At 31.4% G+C, this 20,903-nt stretch overlaps 1 protein-coding gene across 1 annotated transcript in view; it reads left to right on the top strand.

Annotated features, from left to right (window-relative positions):
• Positions 1-12,882: 12,882 nt before the first annotated feature.
• Sarm (sterile alpha and armadillo motif) overlaps positions 12,883-20,903 on the top strand; it is an 85,324-nt gene continuing 77,303 nt past the window's right edge. The window contains exon 1 of the mRNA XM_085482772.1: positions 12,883-14,034. Coding sequence (XP_085338898.1) covers positions 13,948-14,034 — 87 coding nt within the window. The 5' untranslated portion in view covers positions 12,883-13,947. The remainder of the gene's footprint in view (positions 14,035-20,903) is intronic.

Genomic DNA, 20,903 nt, shown 5'->3' with positions numbered 1-20,903 from the left:
CTGCTTAAATTATATATAGGCTATTTCAAAATTTGACACGCGAAATTTTGTGGAAAAATTCGTAATTTTTCTTTTTTCGTCATAGTATAATTCTAACAATAAATCGTTATACATGTTTTTTGAAAATATCAGTGAATTTATTTACTATCTCATCTTTCTATTTTCAGGTATCTGCTTAAATTAAAAAGGTTATTTTAAAATTTGATGCGTAAAATTTTGTGAAAAAATTCATAATTTTTCTTTTTTCTTCATAATTCTAACAAGTAAAAATTCTACAAGTTTTCAGTGAATGAAATAAAGAATGAAAAATGAATAAAGAATTCACTAGATTTATAACATTTGAAAGATTTTCTATGACAGATATTTCTGTCAGTATTTATTTTATGCATTTTATTTTTGAATGCTCTTGAAATATGTAAGAGCTTTATTATAAACAGATAAAGGAATAGCTAGCATATCATTTCGTGGAAAAATCAGCTCGCCTCTACATTCGAAATGAGTTTTTCGAAATAAAATATTTGTTTCAAATTCCGTAATAAGCAGAATTCTCGAAAATCAAGCGGTTCGAATTTAAAAGTTGTTTGCTAATGTTTATTTAGTTTTAATTAATATTTTTTATTTTTAGAAGGTAGAACTCTATCAAAAATTACAACTATTGAAAATAAAAAATAAGCTAGAACTTTTAATTATTTATGTTTTCACGAAATGAGACGTTTCATACATCCTTATTACCGCTATAGAAATATAAAATCAACAATTTCTCACTCACCAATACGCGCAATAACGGAGTTCCAGTTAGCGGAGTATACACAGTGTATTGTTCTAAAAACAAGATATTCAAATTATGCATACCTTTACATGTGTGTGTAACAATTTAGAAAAAAATTGTTTTATTTTGCATACCTCACAGTTGCCCCGCTGTCACCCGATGCCTTCCTGGGCCTCCTCCTCCTCTCTTGGTTTTTCGAAGCACTCACGGCACTCGCGAATAATTACGATCGCCCGACACTTTACACGGCACTCCCGACGCGGTGTTTTATATATACGGCACTCCCGATACGATACGCAGTGAATCGCACTGTGCATCCCAATGTTATCTGTAACAAATTATACAGAACTATTTATTGAAACTATCAAGAATTCGAACAATTGAAAATAAAGCCCAAACTCAATTATTTATGATCTTTCATTTAACGATGTGCTAGCTTCGCACACAGAGGAATAATAAAAATATTCCAAGTTAAACGTTTCTGCGACATTATATGCGCGTCGCTATAATTTGCCAATTTTCCGACACCTCGCTCAGATAAATTATCATATCGTTACACACAATTGCACGGCAGATTCTAATCGCAGCGCTGTCGGACGCCATAAGTTAGCCGATTAAAGTAGCGCAACTTAGCGGCGCGTGCGTATGTGTCCGGATAACAACCGAGAACCAAATAATAAGGTCTAATAGAACTGTTTGCAATGCTGATTAATGATAAAGGGAAGATATTGTAGATTGCGTGTAGGCAGCTAAGTACATATGTAATCTATTGTATCTTCTCCAAAATGCAAATAAGAGAAAGAATTCTTACTCGTTTTTCGGTAAATTATACTTCTGAAATATATAATTGACATAGGTTTATGATTTAAAATTAAAATAATATCTGTGCTATTTTTTTGCAAATATCTATATATATGTCGTTTAGACTATCAATAAAAGAAATATTATCTTATTATTAAATAAGTTAATTAAAAAAATAATTAAAATAATTATAAAGTATTCAAGTATTAAAAAATGTATTTTATTAAAATATATTTGTATTTCATTTAAACATTACTAGATAAAGATATTTTCTATAAATTTTTAAATAAGAAAATATTTCAAATGTAAAATACTCAAGCATTTTAATTTCAAATGTAAAATCATTAAAATATTCTGTATTTTAGTTAAAACAGAGTTGCAGTTAAAAGAAGTTTCAAATCCAAAGATATCTTGATGCTTATTAAAAGGCTGTTAAAAGTGTGAATTATAGATAAGTGTGAATAATGATGGATATATTGTACAGTTTTAATTTATTTTCATGAATAATATTATTTTAAATATTTTTTCATTTTTATTAAGTATATTGAATATTAAATCAAGCAAAATTCGAAAACGCTATTCTGATACATATATCATAAAAAATTTCTTGCATTTTTTAAGGCTTATTAAAATTAATTTATATTAAAATAATATTGATATATAAATATATATATATATATATATATACGATATTAAAATAAATAATACCAAGAAAAAAACTCTTCATCAATAGAAGCGAAATTAAATATCATTTGAGAAAATCCACTTACTGTTTTTTTTTTTAATATAATATAACTAATCTGGAAGAAAGTAAAAGAAAGTTTGGCAAGTAAAAATTTTCTTTCGATTTTAAATTTCGTATCAAGCGTCACCAATTGACTAGACACAGATCGCCCGCGTTGCATCGCAATGCATCATTGCAATCCTACAGAGATCGAGATGCAGATTATGCGTGCGAGTTGCAGTTTCCTTCGCAGTATCGCTTTGCGTCGATAAGAGCAAGAAGCGGCCTGTCAGACACAGACGGCCAGTACAGCAAAGGCACGATGCCGAGATGCGAAGCTATCGACGACAGTGATGTAACGGTGGAAAATAAAGCGGTGACTCGCCATATGAATATTGGTACCGTGCGCTCGCTCGCGCACGCGTCGACACGCGTGTCGAGCTGTCCGCGTGGTACGCGCGTGTGAGCCAGGACTTTCTTACAATTTTGCGTAGCAGTTTTTGGAAGTTTAGCGACACGCGCGTATACGGTGCCTCGCAAACCACGCGAGCCGATTCATTCAATATCGCCGAGTTATTTCATCCTCGGATTACATTATTATAACGTGACCACTGTTCTAGTACAACTATCGCTACGTGGGATCGTGGGATACAAGTCGAGTACAATTTAAGGGTAAAAGACACTCTCTAAAAAAAAATATATAATCAATCATTTTTACTAATAAACATAAGCGTTATAACTAGTAAAAAGAACGGAATTTAAAAAATGCAGCTTGCAAAAAAAATATTTGTATTTGAATATACGGAAAAATAAAAGTGAATGTGTCACCAACAAATGCACATACATATTGTGTGTTTTTTCTATGTACTGGATGTTTTATGCTAAGATTTGTTAAGTATTGAATATTTTCATTGGTGAATGGTAACTACAAATTTCACAAGCGCGAATCAATGTAAATTTAAAACCGACTTCATCTCTCAGGTTGATTTATGTTTTCTTCCCTTTTCGTCCGGACAAAATATTTTGGAATGAAAACACAACACATACTAGGTGATATGTATAAATATGTACATATATCATTAAATATTATGGTTTTTATCAATGGTTTATTATTTTTTTGGACAATTTTTGTTGTATTGTAGTATACAAATATTTTTATAATTTGCAAGTTATAAAGAAACAGAAAATGCTTTATGAATCATTGTCGATAGATTTGCTTAAAATATATTCAGAAATAATATTGTTTCAATTTCTAAATCTTCGAAATAATAAAAGGAAATGTTTGAATATAATTAAAAAAATATTTATGAAACAATTCGCATCTTTAAATGTGAATAATGAACGAGAAACATGTCAAGATTTTTAATTATTATTTATAAAAGATGCAGGAAATTTTATAGCAAAATAAATAATGATGTCTAATCAAGTAGCGCGAACAAGTACGACTTTGAATTATCTAAAAATAGTTAGCTTCATCGCGCATCATGTTCTATTTTTATTATAAGAAAAAATTTTTATATGACAATCATCAATTCTTATAAATCGTTAGGTTAAATATATAAATCATTACAAAATTATCATGCTAGATGATTATTATAAAAAAAATCTCTAAAATTTTAATATCTAAGAAATAGACAAAGGAATACTAAAGTTGATTATGTTTCATTATTATTGATAATATAGTCTGATTGACAATTGATTATTAACTTTATCATTTAATCCGCAATTATCGAAAAAAATAAGATAAGTGTTTTAACATTGTACAGAATATTAAGATAAATGGCGCGGCAAGGCAAGGCAAATTGAGGTGAACATTAATTAAAATGTTGCAAGCGCGAGATCAATTAGCCACGCGATTAAAATCTTAATTGCAAACGCACTTCGTTTAAGCCGGTAAAATGCAGCCGCATTTTTCCCCATTTTAACCTACTTGGTGTGCAACGTGTGCAAGTCTTAATTTTCGGCAAACAGCATAAAAATAAAACGATAAATATTTGACAAGAGAAAAATTACGGAACGAATGAAATATGCGGCGCAATTGAAAAAAAAAGTGAATTTTTGGCTCTGAGAGAAATGACGTTTACAAACAGTGGTTTTCGCAAGACAGGTTTTCACCATCAGAATGACGAAGAGAATATTCGTAAGAAGGGAAATGATGATCAAAGACGCGAACAATGTTTCGAGCGATGCAGAACAAAAAGTTGCAGCAATTTGACGTGGTGATCGAGATTGCTGTCAGGATCGATCGCCGGAATCATGGGTAACGGATTGTCCTGCTGCGCATATCGCAACAAGAAGGTATGTGGATAAATATTTGTTAATGTTGTGTAAGATACACGTGTGAGAGATATCACTGATAACGCGAGATTTCGCCGGTGCTTTTCAGTGCTCGTAAAAGATGGCAGCACGCTGCCTTTATCGGAGCTTGTAGAGATTTTAAAAGAAATTTATACAATAAAATCCGGAATAAAAAAAATGCTAAATTCCTGACGAGACGTCCGGTCGAAGGACTCTGCATTCCCACGCATATCCGCCTCTCTTTCCTCTCGTTTTCCAACAAATTAGGTCTCCCGCTTCGATTGCCTCGCGATTTGTATACCGCGTATTTATTTCGCCTGGCTAATCGATTCTAGATTGCCGATCGCGATTTGCAACGCGTCGTCTCACGGCCTCTACGACGACCTGCCGCTAATTTTCCCGCGCCGTTTTTCTTTGATCCTCCGTGCGCGGAATTAAATCGCCTCGACGCGACGGGAAATCATAAAATACGCACGCCGATTCAACGTAATTCATCGAGAATTTTCCTCCGCTCAGTTAGTCTTTAATTGGAATTTGATATACATCAACGAAAACAACAATTTATATACAGGGTGTCCGGTAACTAACGGATCAACGATCACAAATGGATTCTTTGGTCAATTTGGGAACGATTTTTCCTCAGCGAAAATGTCAAAAAAGGTCATCATTTTTGACAACTTTCCAATATTTGTCATTATATATCTTTATAACTAAGCCTCAAATTAAAATTTTATTGTAGTAAACTCTACCTGAAGAATGTAATTATGTTAGACTTTTAACTCCAAAACGTTTAGTTTTCAAAAGACCCATTTTTTTCAATCGCTTATAACTCGAAAATTATTTTATATTATTTTATATTATATTATTATATTATATATATATATATTATATATATATTATATTATATTATATTATATTATTATATTATTATATTATATTATTATATTATTATTATTATTATTATTATATTATTTTATATTATTTTAACTTTTCAACATTTTTGCTAAGGAAAAATCGTCTCCAAATTGGCCAGAGAATCTGCCCTTAATCATTGGTCCGTTAGTTATCGGACACTCTGTATACGTTCATTCAAGAGATAGTCATTTGTTTTTTCTCTTTTTCTAAATTTTTTAATTCTTTTTTTATTGTGAAATGTTCCAAGGTATACTTATGTAAATAAATTAAATGAATATTGAACATATTGAACAAAAATATTTGAAAATTATAGCTCTATGTCTTTCGATATGCATACTTAAAACTATATAATTAAACAATGAGAATTATAATATGGCGTGATACAACTTTAAATTTTATGCACAATATAAAATAATTAATATTCAAATTAATTTGTACATAAAATTTAAAGTTGTATCGCAAGCTATATTTTTAATCTCTTGTTTATATAATTAGTTTCACGTATTTTGAAAGAATATATATAGTCTTTAATATATCTTTGTTCGATACATTGCATTTAATTCAATCACATGCACAAAGAGAATCTTCTCTTGCAATTTACTCTGAAAATTATGGTAATCGTAGATATGGTATTGGAAGAATTTTATAAAAGTTTCTCCAAATTTACTACAATACAATATAAAATACGTTCGATTAATTTTACTATATGTAAAATTTATTACGTATATATTAATATTTTTCATTGTGGAAAATATTAATCGGAAAAACTCTTATAAAATTCTCTCAATACCATATTGTCCCATGATTATCATGATTTTCAGAGTAAATTCTAACAGAAAATTCTCTCCATGTAATATATCTTTGCACGTGAATCACAACAAAAAAGTTTATATAAAAATAATTATTATTAAATTCTTTTAATATAAAATAATTAATATTAATATAAAATTATAATATCAATATTAAATTTATAAATTAAGATAAATATTAATTTTTAAATATGATACGATATACCTTAATTGTTAAAATATTTATGCAATAATGATTGCGACGCTGTGCTTGATCGTTTTAATGTCAATACACTGTAAAAAAATTTTATAAAATTACATTAAAAATATGTAAAATTACATAAATAATAAATGTAAAATTACATGATAAATAATGAAAAAATAATCATTTCTATTATTTATTATGTAATTTTACACTTATTATTTATGTAATTTTACATATTTTTGTGTAATATATTACATATTTTTTTACAGTGTACCTTTATCATGGATACTGCTTCGATTATTTTTAGACACGATATCTAGGGTCGAGGAAGTCGTTCCGCGTCCGATTTCCCATCGCGCTTGCAGCGAAACTGCATTCCGCACGATCGTTATCGCTGCATGCGCTGACCTTCGCGGGAAATGCGTCGCTTTAAGTGCTGCCATTAGGTTAGGTATTCTCAATATTCGCAAATAATAACGTGCATCGTATCGCATGGATATACAACGAGAGTTAACCCGCGTTCCATGAGAATTGCACGACGCTCCGGCAATTCTGTTCGCTGCATCAAGCGCGACTGAGTATTCAAGGCGCATCAAGCTCGGATAATAATAGGATGATTTATTGCTATGCGACCCGAGACGGCGAGTTTTGTGCGAGAAAACTTAACAATAGATACAGTACGATTGCAAAAAAATATCATCAGTATTGTACAGATGAATGGAAAGAAATGATTTTTTCCAATAGTTTTTTAAATTCTTAAAAACTGACAATTATATTGGAATATATATTTTAAGATACATTCGACGATCTACTTCGTAATTAAATTCGAAAAATATCTCAATATAATTTACTTACAAATTAAAAAAAAATTTTTTTTAAAAGATTTTTAAATTCTTACAAAAGAAAAACAGGCAAATATCTCAATATAATTGAGATTTAAAAGAAAAATATCTCAATATAATTTACTTACAAAAAAAAATTCTTTTTAAAAGGTTTTTAAATTCTTACAAAAGAAAAACAGGCAAATATACTTGAATATTTAAAAGTGCACACACGAATGCGAAGAAAGAATGCTATGGCTAAAAAATATTATATTAACTATCATAGCTACAATTTAGACATGATAAATAAATTTCATGTTTAATACAATTCAAATATTTGTCTGCTTTTATTTTGTAAAAATGTAAACACCTATTAAAAAGAATGATATATTTTATATCATCTTTGAATGTGCACATTCGAAGGTTTACTTGATAATTAAATTCGAAAAATATATATTCGAAATACATTTACGTAGGATTAAAAAAAAATCTCACTTTCTCGCGATTTTTTCACCTCATCGGTCGGTGGTCTTCGCGCTTTCACCTGACCAATATTACGCGTGTTAAGATAGCGACCGAAATTAACCGCAGCAAATTGCGCGCAATATTCGCCAATTGCCAATTACCATAAAAGGGAGCTTATGGTCGCGCTGGCGTTACGTTAAAAATTGCCGGTATTGACTGATAGTATCGGTGATTCCATGAAACGCTAACACTATCGCGATAAATGCGAGACGATGATTATAAATATATACACTTTCGCTTACATTTGCATCAAGGAACAATGTGCTTTGACGAAGAAGCGCCTTGACCTAAATTGCCTTTTTCCGACGTTTTCGAAAAAAAGTGATCAAAGAGTTTACCCGTGATTGAAAGGTTCAATGTTTAATTCATCTTCACAGAAAAAAATTAGCTATCGCACATAGCTACACATGGAGATAATTTTGTCTTAGAATTTCTGAAAATCATGGTAATCGTGGGACAATATGGTGTTAGAAGAATTTTATGAGTTTCTCTGATTAATATTTACCACAATAAAAAATATTAATATTTATGTGTACATAGTAAATTTTACTATGTATATATAGTAAAATTAATCAAATATATTTTATATCTTGTGTGGTAGATATTAATATTTTTCATTGTGGTAAATATTAATCAGAGAAACTCTTACAAAAATTTTTCTAATATTATATTGTCCTATTATTACCATGATTTTTAAGGTAAATTCTAAGAGAAAATTATCTCTGTGTGAATTTTAACTGTCCATATATTACAACCTGAAATTTAGTTATCATGCCCGCATTTTAGCTATGTGATAACTAATATTTTTTATCTGTAGTTTAACAAAGAATGCTACAGCTAAAAAATATTAGCATATATCATAGCTAAAATTTAGGAATAATAATTAAATTTCATGGGTAATATAAGGACAACTAAAATTTAGTTATAGTAGCTAATTTTTTTTCATGTTTCTAAAAGAAATTAATGGAAATTTTTATTTAAAAAATTTCGTTTCAAGAAATTAGAAATTTAAAAATGTTATATTTTTGGAAAGAAGAAATTTTGTCACAGTGTGTCTTTGACATGCTTCAGCATAATTTAAAATAGCGAATTAACTGAATTAAGTACAGTGATGTGTGAATTTCATAGAACATGAATACTGAAAGATATCGTAAAAATGAAGAATATCGTGAGGATAATGCATTTTCGATAAGCAGTAAACATCATCCGCGTCATCATAAACGCGTTGCAGGCGTATAAACAAAAAGTGTCGTAACGGGATTATAAACGGGTTTTATCGTCGGGCATTAAATTTCTCCAGTGTTATTAGCTGGTTAATGGAACAGTTGTTTCAAGTTAATTGCGTTACAACGCGAGGGAAAAATTTCTAGAGAAAACCGAAACTTTGATATACGACGAGTGATAAATTATTGCGCCTTTTTCTTTTTTATTTTGTTTTTCTTATCACTCTCAAGAAAATGTCGCGAATAAAATACAACAAAAAAAAGGAACTTTTAAACTCTTTGCAAATAGAACATAAATTCTTTATGTATGTTAAGCTAGAAAGGTAGATATAAATTTTGTCAAAGTAAGACATTTAACAAGAAGTATATTTCTTAAATTTATTTCTTAAAAATTTATATTCTTAATCGTCAAACTGTATCTTTATATGGTAGATTGTAATACCAGAGCTATTAAGGAAATACTGCACGGAGAGAATTTTCTCTTAGAATTTATCCTGTGAAAATCATGGTAATCGTAGGACGATATAGTATTGAAAGCATTTTGTATGTTTCTTTGATTAATATATTTACCACAATAAGAAATATTAAAATGTACATAGTAAAATGTACATAATAAAATTAAAAACATATTATTTTATTGTGGTAAATATTAATATTTTTTATTGTGCTAAACATTAATCAGAGAAACTCTTAGAAAATTTTTTCAATACCATATTGTCTCATAATTATTATGATTCTCATAATATGATTTTCAAGGTAAATTCTCTGTGTGTAATAGCTGCATTTGGCGATTTGAAACGTTCCATAAATCAAGCAGAGATTTTTAGAGGATGTATTTTAGTTAATACACCTCGGTATCGATTCTGTAACTTTTTCTAAAGTGAAAATGTGAAAAGTGAAAAATTTCCACCAATCGCATATCGATTTCATTTTAAATTCAATTTGTGATTGGCGGAAATTTTCCTTTTTACTTTAGAAGAAATTACAGAATCGACACCCTCATCAGTAATTTCAGAGACAAATCAATATACATAGGACAATTACTTGTTATTCTCGTCTCGAAGGCCGCGTGCCCGTTCCATCATGCTCGCAACAGTTGCAAAATGCAATATTTATCGCAATGAAAGAAAGAAGAAACTAAGTCTCTCGTGCCCCATTTATATCTCGCATCTCGTAGATACGTTTTCCAGACTCGCGACGTCGTTTCTCTTTATGGAACGCGCGTTTTTGTTTCGCACATACTTATAGATCTAACGATGCCGATCGATTGCGCAGTCAATCGATCGTTATTATCTACCAACGGGTGCCAACAGTGGATTCCTTTCTCTTGTGAAAAAAGTACATGACATTTATATAACGTTCATCCTTCTCTCGCTTTTTTTATGGAATTGCGAAAAAAGACAGAGATTGTTTGATTCAAAATTAGCAAATAATCGTTAATTAACGATTATTTGCTAATTTAATCGGACGCAATCTGTTTTTTTCTCTGCAATTCCATTAAAAAAGCGAGAGAAGGATGAACGTTATATAAAGATGACTGGTACACTGAAAAAAATTTATTAAATTGACTAAAACTTTCAATTAAATATTATTTTGTTAATTGAACATATAAAAATATTTAAATTAAAATATAATATATTAAAGCTAACAAAACGTATATTTGACTTAAATATTAATATATGTTCAGTTAACAAAATAGTAATTTAGTCAAGTTATAAATTCTTTTTTCTTTTTCAAAGTACTGGTCGACTTGTATAGTTGTTATTTTTTCCACAAAGTGAGAGATGAATCCATCGTTGCTATCTGTTGATAGTTAATTAATAATTAGATTGCACAATCAATTGATTGACATCGTATTAGATCTATTGATATGTATATGAAGTAAAAACGTCCTTTTCCATAAGGAGAACCGACTTTGCGAACCTGGAAAACGGATGCATATAAAAAGTGATATAAATAATGAATAAATCAATAAATCAATTAAATCAATAAACAGTAGAATAAATAATTTGACTCACATTTCGACTATTCTTTTCTGGTCTCATTGTCATGCAGCATAGTCCAGCTTCCTCGCTTTATTTTTCCTGTAGAAAATCAGCCTCTGTTTCAGGAATTGTTCACAAAACTTTCCAGTCGCGTTACTTTTTCGTAATCTGTAAAATATATAAATATGATAATTATGGAAACACCATATACATTCGCAATCGTCGCGTATTTCGATAATATACAATTCATATATGTTCTTTTCGCTCTTTGTTAAATATTTTCGACAATTCACAATAAAATTTTCAAGTCAACGTACGATAGGAAGATATAACAATGATATTATGGCGGCGTAACCGTAGTCGTAGTCGATGAAATTTTTTGCACAAATTACGAGCTTTAATTACAGCGGAACGATAATCCGAAAATACGACCGGAAACGCACAATTTCTCGCTTAGAAGACGATCGACAACGTCGAAAAAACCCCGAAAATTCGCGTCGAAAGCGCAGCCGGTGATTCTCGCGATCCATCCTCTTTAATTGATGCAACTTTCAGAGCAAACTGTAGCTGTGACGTCAAACGCGTCATAACTCACCATTGGAGCATGGGGAAAAGGGGACACTTTGGAAGAACGATTATTCAACGAGATTTACGGCCGGCGAGATCAATTTCGGGCAGAAAATCGCGATCACGCTGTCAGAACACTCGACGCAACCCGATTTGATAATTAATTAACGACGTGAAGACACTAATTAATGCTCGCGCTCGTGCTGTCGCGACTCGAGTCGAAGTCACGACATGACATGATTTCGAGGAGACAAATGTCGAGTGAATTCGAGGTCGACGAGGTCAATTTCGGGATTCCCGATGCCCGGACACGCGACGCGATCGGATTCGGGCGGTAATTAATTGTGTAATGACAATAATTCATACTCACACTTTGCACTTTCGTGGACCGGAGCGGCGACAAGCGCGGGAATGTTGCTCGCGAACAATGCGAAATGTAGATAGATGGCAGCATCTGAAATTTGTCCGCGTAGGGCGAAGCGCTCGATTGACCAATCAGGACGCAGGGATCCGCGGCCTCTGATTGGTCGGTCAAAGTCTGCGCCTTGGCGGACAGATTTTCGAACGCAATTCTGAAGTTTGTTCTAAAGTAATAAGAATTTTTCTCATATATATGTAATATTATAATGTTTTTACTATTCTTAATTGAAATCATTGCTTAGTGATGATAACATATTAATTTAAATTAAAAAAGAGTATATTTTAAATCTACTTTAAATTATTACTTTAAATGCAATTATCGTATATAATTATTATATTCATAAATTAAACCCAGGTAGCAATTAGTTATTCGTCCATGAGCAAATCACTTTCTTTATCGAGTTATCATTGCGTGTGTGTGTGTAATATTTGTTTCATAATTAATATTAATTGAGATATTCTAGTTGAAACGAGAGTATTATTTCGATCGTTAGTTAACAAAGTTACGCTATTCTCGTCGTGTCAATGATTTTTTCGCTCGCTCAGATGTTTCGTGACACATTTCGTAGCAAAATCTGCCTTTTCCGAATTATATTTTCTATTTTTCAGAGCATAATTTCCCCTCTCTTACTCGTACATTGTTTTATTTCAAGCATAAAAGGCACATAATACATAATACAGTGCAATTAAAAATATAATAGAAAGAAATGAATATATATATATATATATAAAGAAATAAATAAGTGCAAAATCCGATAGATGGCGCTGCGGTATCTGTTTTTCGAAAAAACGCCATCATGTATATCCGCAAGCTTCAAGATTCCGCGAAGTCTCCCCGGGATCTCCGCCGCGACGAGTCGAGGTATAAATAATTCTCCGCGATTTTTCGTCCTAAACACGTCTGTCTAATAAACTCGACATTGAGATGCTGGTCGCGTCGGCGTCGACGCCGACGTAGGCGACGCTCTCGTCGTCGAGCGGGCGCCTCGGGATACATCGAAAGTGAAGCTCGCTTCGCTCTCACGAACCCGCGGACTTCAGTGCAGTGTCGGCGGCCATATCGAGACGACGAGTCCGCGCGCTTTTCTCGCGCGAGCGTACACATAATCGCCGCATAATCCGGTTCGTCGATCTGACAAGTGTCATCTGTCATCGCGAGCGCGCGCGGGAAAGCGATTTTTAGTGTCGGGTGACGCGCTGGTACCGCGTGATATCGAATGTATCGGGTTACGCGTCCTCGGGGACGTCGCGCATCGGTATGAAGTGAGCGACGCGTCTTATGTGTTCGCGCGTCGGTGTGAAGTGAGCCGCGAGTCGGAGTGTCACGCGCGCGGGAGATGAGTTCGAGTCGTTTTGGCGCGAGCGAGGCACGTGGGTGAGCGAGCGGAGCCGGTGACCTTTCGCGAGTGTGACGTAACAACGCAGTGCGCGACGCGTCGTCTATTTGTCGAGATGCCGACTTATGTATTCCGCGGCGACGCGTGAAGGTATTGTTTTCGAAATTTGTTCGACAGACTCTTTTTACGTCGCGCGAAATATGTATATATTATAAATATACATAAAATTATATAATAAATTTATAATATTTTATACATAAATATATGTATATTGTGATGAAATATTAATAGAAAAATGTATATATATATACACACATGCATACGTTGACTCGAAAATTTCGTGAACTTGTCGCGATTAGACACACGTGTGCGACATATTCGGTAATGTGATATTGTTTCGTTACGATTTCCGCGTGTCTACGGTTTATCGTTTTTCCTCATCTCAATACAATCAAAGTGCGCGTGTGTTTACGTAGAGACAATAACATACAGACGTAGTTCGTCGCGAGCGAGTGATATATAGTGAAGTGATGAATCAGTGATCGAGAAGAGATCCGAGGAAAGAGACAATGCATACCACAGCATCGCCGAGAGCTGTCAAGCAGCTTCGAAGGAACGTCGGTCATCATGCGCCTCCGAATTACAGGACTCGTTTGGTACGTCGATACATATAACAGTTTAGATATATACTTTTTTATTCATATTTCCGTAGTTCGCACTTCCCATTTTGACATGCCTGTATTATCAGAGGTTTGTTATCTATATATGATTATTTGAACAATCTTGAATTCCTCGAATAAGAGCATTGTTTTCGATGCAAGAAGTGCGTCGCAAACGTAAGGGAAACCGGTTCTTTTTCCTATATATAAGCTTTAAACACGCAATTCCCTTTCACCTTCGCAGGAGACTTATCGGTGTCGTTCGTGCATGAGATAAAATATTTTTATTTTGCAAATTACCGCGACGCATGCGTGTCTCGGTAATGTGTGCGTGAATAAATTGCACACTGAAAAAAATGTGTTAACTTGACTAAACCTTTCAACTAATTACTATTTTGCTAATTGAACATATATTAGTATCTAAGTCAAATGTACGTCCTGTTAGATTTAATGTTATATTTAATTTAAATATAAAAATATTTATATGTTTAATTAACAAAATAATATTTAGTGTATATTGTGTTTTTAAAATAATTAGTTGTGAAAGATTTAGTCAAGTTAACATATTTTTTTTCAGGGCATGTGCGCGTTAAAATTTTTATTGAAATAGTATTTTATAACATCAAATTACTTTTTTAACATTTTTATTTAGCATTTTATATTTTATATGGCATTTTAAAGCTTCATAAAAAATATTCTTTGTCTAAAAACAGCGCAATTAAAGTTGCGCATTAATAATACTATCAAATTTATGAAATTGATCTTACTTTATAATATTTCCATCATTAACATACGTAAAAAGATATGATGTACATTAATTTATGAAATGAGTTTAGAATTATCTTCATCGCCTCGTTTATATATTTTTATACTCATGTATTTTTATATATTTTTATACTCATGTATATACATATATTTTTATATCTAAAGATTTTGCGCGGTAATGATGCAAATAAGGGATGGGCTTATCAGGTCTGGAGATTACGTACTCACGATTGGTAATAATAAACCGACTTGAGTCGCGCAAATAGCGAACAAAATGTTCGGGGAATTCCGGACGAGAGATGATCGTGATAACACGCGCGCTTATTCCGCATTATCAGTATCAATTTGCCTTCCGATTTTGCAGACGCTCTTTTGACCTAACTGTCGATTATTAAACCGTCGTAAAAATAGTCACCGGATATTTTTCCACGCGCTCGTCTATGAGTGTCGTGTTTAACGACGAAGTTCAATCAGTTTTTTACGATTCAATTATCCTGTTTGCAATTGCTGACTATAAATGCATAAGACCGAATATTGCTAAATCAAGTCATGGTCAATGTTTGCAAAACACTGATATCGCTGCTATGTAAGATGCAAATTGATATCTAAGATATAAATAAAAAAAATTTTTAACTTGATCAAACTTTTCAACTAAATTACTATTTTGTTAATTGAACATATAGTAGGCATTTAAGTTAAATATACGTTTTGTTGGATTTAATATGTTATATTTAATTTAAATATTTTTATACGTTCAATTAACAAAATAATATTTATAATAGTTGAAAGAGTTAGATAATATAATAGATTTATATAAATCCATATCCTGATAAAATGTTGATATATCGTGAGAATATTAATTTATCATGTTGAAGTTATATTTTGCATGTTTATTAAAATAATGATTTTAGTAAAACGCAAAATCTCGATCGATTAATAGTAAATATCAATAATGTAGTTAAGCATTCTTGCATTTAAAATTGAATTACACACTGAAAAAAACTGTTAACTTGACTAAGCCTTTCAATTAAATATTATTTTGTTAATTGAATCTATAAAAATATTTAAATTAAATATAACATATTAAATTTAACAAAACGTAAATTTGACTTAAGTATTAATATATGTTGATTTAACAAAATATAGTGATTTAGTTGAAAGGTTTAGTCAAGTTAACAAATTCTTTTCTGTGCATCGATTGCAAAATAATAAATGTGATTGTATACTAAATGCAACCGATCAGTCATCAGTCACACAAGAATGAACTGGAATGAGTCGTAAGAGAAAAAAAACAAAAGCATTCGTACATTATAATCAAAGAACATTGTAAATTAGAGCTAAACACGCATTTGCGATATCATTAGTTCTCCTTGGAATGTTTAATGAAGCGGCATGTACAGAAATCGACATGTGAACGGTGTTCGTGTTTTCAAAAATAGCCGACAGTAATGTGTTATTAACGTTGACCAATTTGCACTTTTCATATCTGTGCGATAATGACTCGCCCACACTACAGATTATCGACAACGATTAAACCTCTCATATAAACGTGACCGATAATTTACATTGCAAATGTCGGAAGTTTAGTGATGTACGTAATATTTTTATTTCTGTTTGCATCGATCAATAGGCTAGATAGATAGATATCGATCGTAATGCTATTAAAATGAATATGTCAATTGTATGTGCGTTCTATGACATTTGCGTATATAGGTGTGTGCAACTAATATATGAACTTAAAAATTAGCGCACGATTTTTTAAAAATTCATTGTTTAATACAGAAAATAATATATAGCACTTTATTTAGAGTTTTATCAATTAAAAATTTTAAATGACTAGCACGACTTTACGATAGCTCAAATCCGCTTGCACAGTCTTTTCTAGAATCGTTTGTAGTTGATTCTAGTAACAATAATTTCGTTTGTAGTGCCATTAAAAAATATAAAATTAATATTTTGAAAGTTACATGACAGATTTACATGATAGCTGAATACGCGAATTTGAGATATCTTAAACTTCTAACTTCGAGCAAGTCTTTAAGCGGAGATAGATCGATGTCGATCTTAAAGCGAAAAAATTAAAGTCACCTCATTTTGAAATATTTCAAATCCGCATGTGCAGTTTTTTTTTGTTAGAATCGTTTGTAGTTGGTTGTAGTAATTTTTGTTTTGTTTGTAGTTGCACGGTTTTGAATTTGCAATTGTTTAAAGAAATGGTCGATTGTGATAATTGATCAAACTTAAAGATTTTTCATATCTGCTTTTTCCAGGTAATTCAAACTTGTTTTTAATTACTTGTTTTTAATTGTAGTAATCAAAATCGACATTTAATTTTGAGAGAAAAAGCAGATTTAAAAAATCTTTGAAATTGACGAAAATCAGTTTTGACAATTTTTTTTAATGTAATTTTTTTAATGTAATTTCTAAACCGTGCAACTGCAAAACAAAAATTACCACAAACAAATGCAAACGATTCTAAGAAAGACTGCGCAATCGAATTTGAGAAATCCTAAACTTTTAACTTCGAGCAAGTCTTTAAGCGAAGATAGATCGATGTCGATCTTAAAGTGAAAAAATTAAAAAGTCACCTCACTTTGAAATATTTCTTTTCCGCATGTGCAGTCTTTTTTTGTAGAATTATTTGTAGTTGTTTGTAATAATTTTCGTTTTGTTTGTAGTTGCACGGTTTTAAATTTGCAATTGTTTAAAGAAATGGTCAATAGTGAAATTTTCAATCCGAAAGATTTGTCATATCTGTTTTTTCCAGGTGATTCAGGCTCGTTTTTAGTTATTTGTAGTAATGGAAATTAATATTTAATATTGAGAGAAAAAAAGCAGAGTTAAAAAATCTTGAAAATTGACAAAATTATTTTTGACAATTTTTTAAACGATTGTAATTTTTAAACCGCATGCAATTACAAACGAAAATCACTACAAACATCTGCAAACGATTTTAAAAAAGACTGCGCAATCGAATTTGAGATATCTTTTTTGAAAAATTATTTCTATATCTTATTCTTATCTTCATTTCGTGGTATTCGTATCTACTCGTAAAATGGAGACGCGCTCGTTATCATTCACGAATCACAAATCCGCGGCGATGTCCGACGTTATGCGAATCGAACGGACGGTGATTTTAAAAAAAAATCGGGAGCCGCCGGCGATGCGTCATTAACGTGCATTTAACGTTGCAAATATGCCGCCCACATCGGATAGTGGCGTCGGCCTTGGCCGATATTTCCATCGTTATTATTTTTCCGTCTTTTTTTCATGCGAAACTAATAAAAATCGCGCCCGCGGCGTTTTGAATTATTTATGAGATTCGGGATGGAAACACACGATGGCTAAACACTAATGACAATTTTCCTCCGGTCACTCCTTAGGTATGACCGTCATGCATGGCATTTTATGGACGACGTGATTATTGAATGAGTTTTAACGTCAAAGTGGCGAGTTATATAGCTTGTTGAAGAGTGATTTTATTTAAATAGACTCTCTAGATTTCATAAATCTCATTTTAAGAGACAAGAGGCAATCGAATAATTTTTTATATCAGTGTATTAAAAGATATTATATAAGTAAATTCTCTCTTTTTTAAACTGTTTCCGAGTTTTTAATTTTAATAATTGATAACTGATAGAAATTAGTTTATCAGGCAATTCACACATGTTTAATAAATTATAGCATTAGTATAATTTTTTAGAAGAAATAAATCCGTCATGAAATGTTTACATACATGTTTCTAATTACATACACATATCTTAATTATAATATATTAAAAATGCTTAAAATCTACGACATTATAATATTTTTAACACATAGTACAATAAGACTATTAATCAATGTCAAATTCCTTTTCATAAATCTCGTGTAAAAGAAAAGTGAAATTATCTTGGTAGCGCTTGTAAACACAAACAGCTGATATAATCATTGATGAGTAGTCTTCCGTGGCATCAATGATAAATCGATGGAGGAAAATTGATTAATATATTCCGACCTTTAACCTAATACGCGAGTTATGTTCTATCTTTGGCGCTAAAACCACGAGAGAGAGAAGATCTTGATCTTGTTGGCGTCGATGTAATTATTAATGCGTAAGTCGTGTAACAAGATGACGAGATTAAGAGAGACAAGTGTTTCGAATAAGAAATGTGTCTCATAATCAGAAGAAGAATCAAGGAGATCTCACATATCGAGTCTCGATCTCTAATCGCGATTGCGAACAATGACGATTCCCCTCCATCATCGTATAATTGCGTGGCATTTTTAACGCAAAGTCTAAAATTATACTAATGAGAGGTGAGACTTAAAAGGTTGCACTGACAAGTATTAATGTAACGCTTTTGATTGAATGTTGCAAATGCAACATGCGCGATCAGATAAACTTCTATTCGAATTTCCATTAACGCAGGTGCTGTAATAAAATCAATTTTTCCCAGCGATACGATCGGCATTTGTTTTGATAATTATTATTTACTTAAGCTGTTTATACGATTGCGAAAGAGAACGTGTCGATGAAAAAAAATTTGTACATTTTTATTTTGATATCTCTTTCTCTTTAAATGTTAGTAATTAAATTTTAAAATTAAATTTAATTGATTAATTTTTTTTTTAAATCTCTCGAAACTATTTTAAAAATATCCATAGATATTGCTTATTACTATTCGATGTTTAATTGTTTATGTGAAGTTTATGCGAAAAGGAAGTTGACGTTGATTAATAGTCTTATTATACTATGTGTGGAAGCTATTATAATGTCATAGATTTTGAGCATTTTTAAGATATTATAATTAAGCTAAGAATTTGTACGATTATTATTGTATATTTAAATATCTAAATATATGCACGCCATTGAGAATTCACGCAATATTGAACTACAGAAAATAAAAATTTTCCATTTATTGGACTGCGGTTTGTTATTAATACGACGATCATTAATGATGAATAAATTAGACTGCTACAATCGCGCCATTACAATTATGTAACAGTGCGCGAACGAGAAGCTGAGTCTCTAATTGCAATGCAATTACAATTTAGCACCATTTTCTTATAAGGACGAAGATTAATCATATGTTGAAGAGTTTGAGTATCTACTATATTCGATCAATTTGTTGCGAGAAAGAGCGGGGGAAATAGCGAGATAAATATAATAGCGGCGCTAATAGCGACAAATTATGGAGTCGACTGAAAAAAATATGCGTAATTATTTTAAATGGTTGAGATGTATTTTTTTTTCGAGGAGAACACGGCCGTGATAGTTCATGCAAATTACTCCAGGAATCAATTGATTCCCGTCGAGGTGTTGTTATTGCACACAATGGTTATATGATCGGTTGGCGAGAGCGAAAGTAGCAAGCAAATAACTAAGAACCGTTCAATCCATGTGCAAACGTAATTATCATCATAATTATCGATGATTAAGATTAGCCACGCTTCATCGGTTTGCAATCTCTTTGATCATTGATCCCAAGTTTCACAACCGGACAATCGATAATCTGTTTTTTCTCAGCGTAATCTCGAAGGGCAGTTGCCATTGTTATTTACACGAGAATAAATATTAACTCTAGATATGTGTTATATCGTCATAAAATTCTTGCACGCATATATAAGGAAATTTAAAATAATCAAATAAAAATGAGCGATAAAAGTTATCACAAGTTAGCACACAATTTAGATATTTTTTCAGATAATTAACATATAATTTAAATTTATGTTCATTGTAATCATGTATTATTATGACGTTTGTAAATAGCATCCGATCAGCTGTCTGCATTGCGGTTTCGTATATTGTTTTATTAGCAACTTCTTATCCTGTAGATGCTACACCAATGATAGACGGATACACTGTCAGAGTAACGCATAGATAAATAAAAACGATTCTTATAATTTTTAAATATTATTATTAATTTGTTGAAAAAAATGTATTGTATTATTAATATGTATGTAATTTTTTATGATTTTTTTACGCTTGTCTCCCAAAATTTCTATGTTGCTTCCAACTTAAAGATACTTAAATATTTTTAAAAATAAAATTTGAATTTTGCTCATTTTTAATAACATTAAATTGACTTCTTGAAACATAGGTATACATATGTTATTAC

Source organism: Nylanderia fulva, unplaced genomic scaffold (assembly GCF_048542155.1).
Source record: "Nylanderia fulva isolate GAGA-0341 unplaced genomic scaffold, ASM4854215v1 Scaffold22, whole genome shotgun sequence".
In the NCBI taxonomy this organism is placed as follows: domain Eukaryota; kingdom Metazoa; phylum Arthropoda; class Insecta; order Hymenoptera; family Formicidae; genus Nylanderia; species Nylanderia fulva.
This window is presented reverse-complemented; position numbering and strand designations above follow the sequence as displayed.